The sequence below is a fragment of the Panicum virgatum genome, chromosome 4N (genome assembly GCF_016808335.1).
Source record: "Panicum virgatum strain AP13 chromosome 4N, P.virgatum_v5, whole genome shotgun sequence".
Lineage (NCBI taxonomy): Eukaryota > Viridiplantae > Streptophyta > Magnoliopsida > Poales > Poaceae > Panicum > Panicum virgatum.
In genome coordinates, this window is record NC_053148.1 from 39,844,618 (window position 1) to 39,849,109 (window position 4,492).

At 45.5% G+C, this 4,492-nt stretch overlaps 1 protein-coding gene across 2 annotated transcripts; it reads right to left on the reverse strand.

Annotated features, from left to right (window-relative positions):
- Positions 1 to 369: 369 nt before the first annotated feature.
- Positions 370 to 4,228, reverse strand: LOC120669658 (adenine nucleotide transporter BT1, chloroplastic/mitochondrial-like). Of its 2 annotated transcripts, none has more exons than XM_039949468.1 (4): positions 3,987 to 4,228; positions 2,917 to 3,571; positions 1,260 to 1,421; positions 370 to 1,181 (listed from the first exon to the last, which is right to left on the reverse strand). In XM_039949468.1, the coding sequence occupies exons 2-4, from the start codon at positions 3,541 to 3,543 to the stop codon at positions 705 to 707; spliced, it is 1,266 nt and encodes a 421-aa protein (XP_039805402.1). In that variant the 5' UTR covers positions 3,544 to 3,571; positions 3,987 to 4,228; the 3' UTR covers positions 370 to 704. The 2 variants fall into 2 exon arrangements, with proteins under 2 accessions (XP_039805402.1, XP_039805403.1); XM_039949469.1 differs by having other exon boundaries at positions 705 to 1,181; positions 2,917 to 3,608; positions 3,987 to 4,217.
- Positions 4,229 to 4,492: the final 264 nt, after the last annotated feature.

Sequence of the window (4,492 nt, forward strand, 5' to 3'; positions counted from 1 at the left end):
ACTACCAAACGGATTAGGATAATCCGGTCGCCTTGCCTTCTAACCTCTACGACTCCATCCTTAAGACTCCTATCAATCAAAATGCCTACACCATTTCTACCCGGAGTTGCTCCCGTGTACCAGTCTCAGGAGCAAGGGAGAGAAAATGCTATGCGACGGTTAATAGCAGATTCTCTCGGACAAATGGTTGATTTACTATGCAAAACATTTTAAGGTGCTTTCTTTGACAGAATAAACAATTTCCTGCTACAAAGCCAAATAAACATAAATTGAATGGAACACGACTATCGAGCAGGAAGAATTCGGACAACAAAAGTTGCAGTGAGGGAACCAGACATGGCCATGACAAAACTGCTTCAGCAACATTAGAGGTGCAAATTGGTGACCCTTGGGTGCACCTCCCAACACTCGTTCAAATTTTTTTACTAATTTTCCAAAATGAGATCTGATTTTGGAGAATTAGTAAAGAGGGTTAGAGGTGCACCCAAGGATCACTAATTGACATCCCTAAGCAACATGCACCATGAACTGCAAATATTGTTTATGGATTTCAACACAAAACTAACTTGAGCCAAAAATTGACCTAACACACTTCAAGTATTAGACCTAAATTTTCATGAGTTGATAATCCAATTCTCGATAGAAACAAAAATGGCGGTATAATCTCCACCTCCACCTTCCAGGACTAATCAGGGGCAAATACTTCACTCGCTCTCCTCATCATCTTCAACCAGGATCTTCTTACAGGCCTCGTAGCACATGAAGGAGATGCCCGCCGCAGGCATCAGCTTGATGCAGCTGGGTCCAAGTCCCTTGTACAGGCCACCAATCCCTTCCTTCTCCATTATGCAGTAAAGGGCATGGAACACGTTCTTGTAGACTTGCCTCCCACCAACTGCTCCAACCTGCATTTGCTTGCGGGCCACCTCGAGTGGGAAAGTGGCAGTGCTTGAGATGGCACCGGCAGCTGAGCCGATGAAGAGAGTAGCAATGTTGCTGATCTCCTCCTGCTTGAATGTCTTCCGGTAGAGCTTCTTCAGGGTGTCATACGCGTAGTAGTTAGTCGCGGCATATGGCACCACTCCTATCAGACTCGGTGTCAGACCACGGTACAGCTCTGATGGGCCTTCTTCTCGTAGAATCTTGACAAAGGCATGAAGGAAGTTGTTGTAGACATCTTTCTGCAGAAACAAGGAGTGAGGCTGAAGTGTACAAAGAAACATCAGTTATTCAAGCTGTTGAGAAAGAGCTCGTTTCACCTCTATTGTCAATCTGGTCTTAATCAATTCCAAAGGATACATGCACAATGTTGAGCTGACCCCAGCAATTGCTCCAGCAACAAGCGACGGAGGGAGGAATGTTTTTGGGGACTCATCAGCCTTGGGAGTCAAGAATTTCTTGGCTGTATCGAAAGCAAACAGCTGCGATTGGACAAAAAAATTAGATAAAAGTACTGCTATGTCTGTAGAACAGTAAAGGTGATGCTTTGGTCAGTTGTTGCAAACGGGGGGACCCGTATGCTTGATCCGGTTGCAAGAAAAACAAGATTTCCAACAATCTTGAAATTCATGAGTAGAAAAAAATGGTCATGGAATCTCACAACCAAAGTCCGATTAGTGACTAAAGGAGTAGCTTTTCGCCAATCCATAACCAAATAAATTTCTTTAGCACTAGAGGCCATAAACACAGAAAATTGAACAAGCAAATTGCTGATCCAAAAGTTCATTTTGAGGCATCTCAGAAGTTTACATGCAAAAATTATAGAGTGCAATATTATTATACGTTTGCCACCTACAGAGCACCTAACAAAACCTGTCGCACTTGAAAATGTTGGAGGAGAGTGAGATAAAGATATTAGAAGAAATGGAAGATTCGAAATATAGGAAGGAAAGTTAGTCCAACCCAGTTGACCGATCATAAACTAGCAAACTAGACAACTGTTAAAAACCAAAATACAGGCCCATAGCTTGACTTAAACGTTATGAAGACCGCTGGGAGAAATATTACAACATACTCTATCCATCCCAAAAGACAAGTCATCTTAGGAATTCTAAGATAGATTAACAAGACGGTAAAATGACCATGCTTGGTGCTTGCCCCTATGTATTAGTCATATTTGGTATTAAGAGATTGTTTCTTGCACATGCACATATGGTAAGAGTACTTGTTTCAGGACAAATTTTAAATCCTATAATGACTTATTTATCGGGTTGGAGGGTGTATATTGATATATACCCTTGTCGAGGATCTATATAATAGCAAGGATGTAAGTACCATATTCTCTAACTAGGTGAATTAAACCATTGAGTGAACTCTAGCTCGGATATTTGTTTGCAAATGACATGCTACAATATTAATAGCTGCCTGGGTGCTGCTGCTACATAAATTGACTTGAAAGGCATTGTCTCAGTATTAGTGCAGCCTTATTTCAATAGGGGTGTTAATTGGTGACCCATAGGTGCACCTCCAACCCTCTTTAGTTCAAAGTTTTGTACTATTCCAAAATAAGATCTCATTTTGGAGAAATAGTACAAAATTTTGAACTAAAGAGGGTTGGAGGTGCACCTAAGGGTCACCAATTAACACCCCTATATTTCAACATGAAAGCTGTTCCTTCTAGCAAGCCATAAGCACAGTGGAACTGGCTATAGAGTGTAGTGCACCTAGAATTAGTATCCAAAATAGCATTTTTTGTTCCAAATTGAACATGAGGTTGACACACTAGTGAATTGGATAATGAGAAGCACATCTCTTCTAGCATCACTGATACCCAGCAGCACACAATAGTGGAACCACATTATAATTTCTAGAAAAATAGGACCTCCTGGACACTGAAATGATAACAAAAGAAACAAACAAAAGGGCTCCTGGGTACTAAAATAGTAACAAAGAAACAAACTAAAGGTAATAATTTACCTCAATTGCTTTGCTTGGCGCAACACGGATAACATTGACAAGATTCCCACGGAACAGCCCGGTCCACCCCTCAGTGTTCATGATCGACCCGAACACCTCCGTCATCGAGTCCCCATTGCTTCCAACCATCAAGTGAGTCCTAATCGTCTCCAACGGTGCCACACATGTCCTGGAAACAGCCCCCGCAATTGCTCCACTAACCAGCCGCCTCAAATGTGGGTTCCCAATCTTGATTTTGAGCTTCAGCCCATGTTTCCTGGCCTTCTTCTTTGCCTTACCATCAACCACCTCCTCCTTTACTGTCTCAGCCTCGGTGCTAATAACTTGGTACCCAACTGCCTCAGAGACATACTTTATCCAATGATCCGCGAAGGGAATCTTAATGTCCTTCTCCCCCGAACTGTGTGCCACTGCTGGCGCACCCGTCGACACTTTAAGACCAACACTAGCAAACAGCCCGCCATGAGCAGGCCCAGAGCCTTGCAGGCTTAGAGAGAAGCCCTTGTCATCATGCGAATCCCATGGGAACCGGAGCTCAGGGAGCTGAATAGACCAGCCCTGCTTCTTCTCCACGGCTAAAACGCTGTTCTTGCTCTTGGCAGTCATCGCCACCATCGTTGCCGCCATTGCTTAGAAAATATAGGTCTGGCTCAACCTGCAGCAGACAGTGGGGGTTCAGGCTTTCAGCCGCACTGCATTGACGGTCACAACAAGGAGTATATTCTCAGCCACCAATTACAAAAGCTAGACACCACTGATTTTTTTAATGAAAAGCTTTCCACTACGAATCAAGAATACAACCTACCCTCTCCACTAAAAAAAACCCCAAGAGGAAGGTGGTCAAAAGGTTGATATTCTAATGGACCAATCGGATAACAACACTTAATACTAGGGAGCACGCGGAAGATGCAATGAACCTGGCCTCTCTCTTCCGCCGACCTCAACCCGTACCCAAACGAACCCATCCTAAACAAGATCATCAAATCTTTCCCCAATCCGAAACACCCCCAGACATCACCTACGCCCTGGGACCGGCGGCGGCGCCGACGAGGACACGAAGCGAAAAATACCTCAGGTTGCAGCCGCTCCGGAAGCTGGATAGGGCGAGCGCTTCTCCCCTTTCCTCACGCCCCGCGTGGATAGCAGGCGGGCTGGTGGTGGCGGAGGCCGGAAGGAGGGGGGCGGCGGCCGGCGGCGTCTTCCTCCCCCGCCTAGCGCTGCTCCCAGAACCCGACAGGAGAGGAGGTGCTGCCGCCTTTCTGGGAGGGAGAAGGGGGGCGCCCAATCCCCTACCTTTTTGGTTTTGGGGGCTCTGGTTCCGCGGGGCCAGGGGTTATTGCTGGACCAACTCGAGGGCAGTTCCGGGAATTCGTAGAGGATTTTTAGGGGTCCGGTTGGGTTGGACCGTTGGTTGGATGCTGCTGGTTCGAGACCGCGCGGGTATATGGGCCGTCGGCCCATAGGCGACGATTTCATATAGTGCTCCACTGCTCCTCATATTTAGGCTACAAATTTTTTAGGAGAACTAGACTACAATTTTGTTGCAATTTCTTAGGAAGTCTTTTAAAAGCGGAAT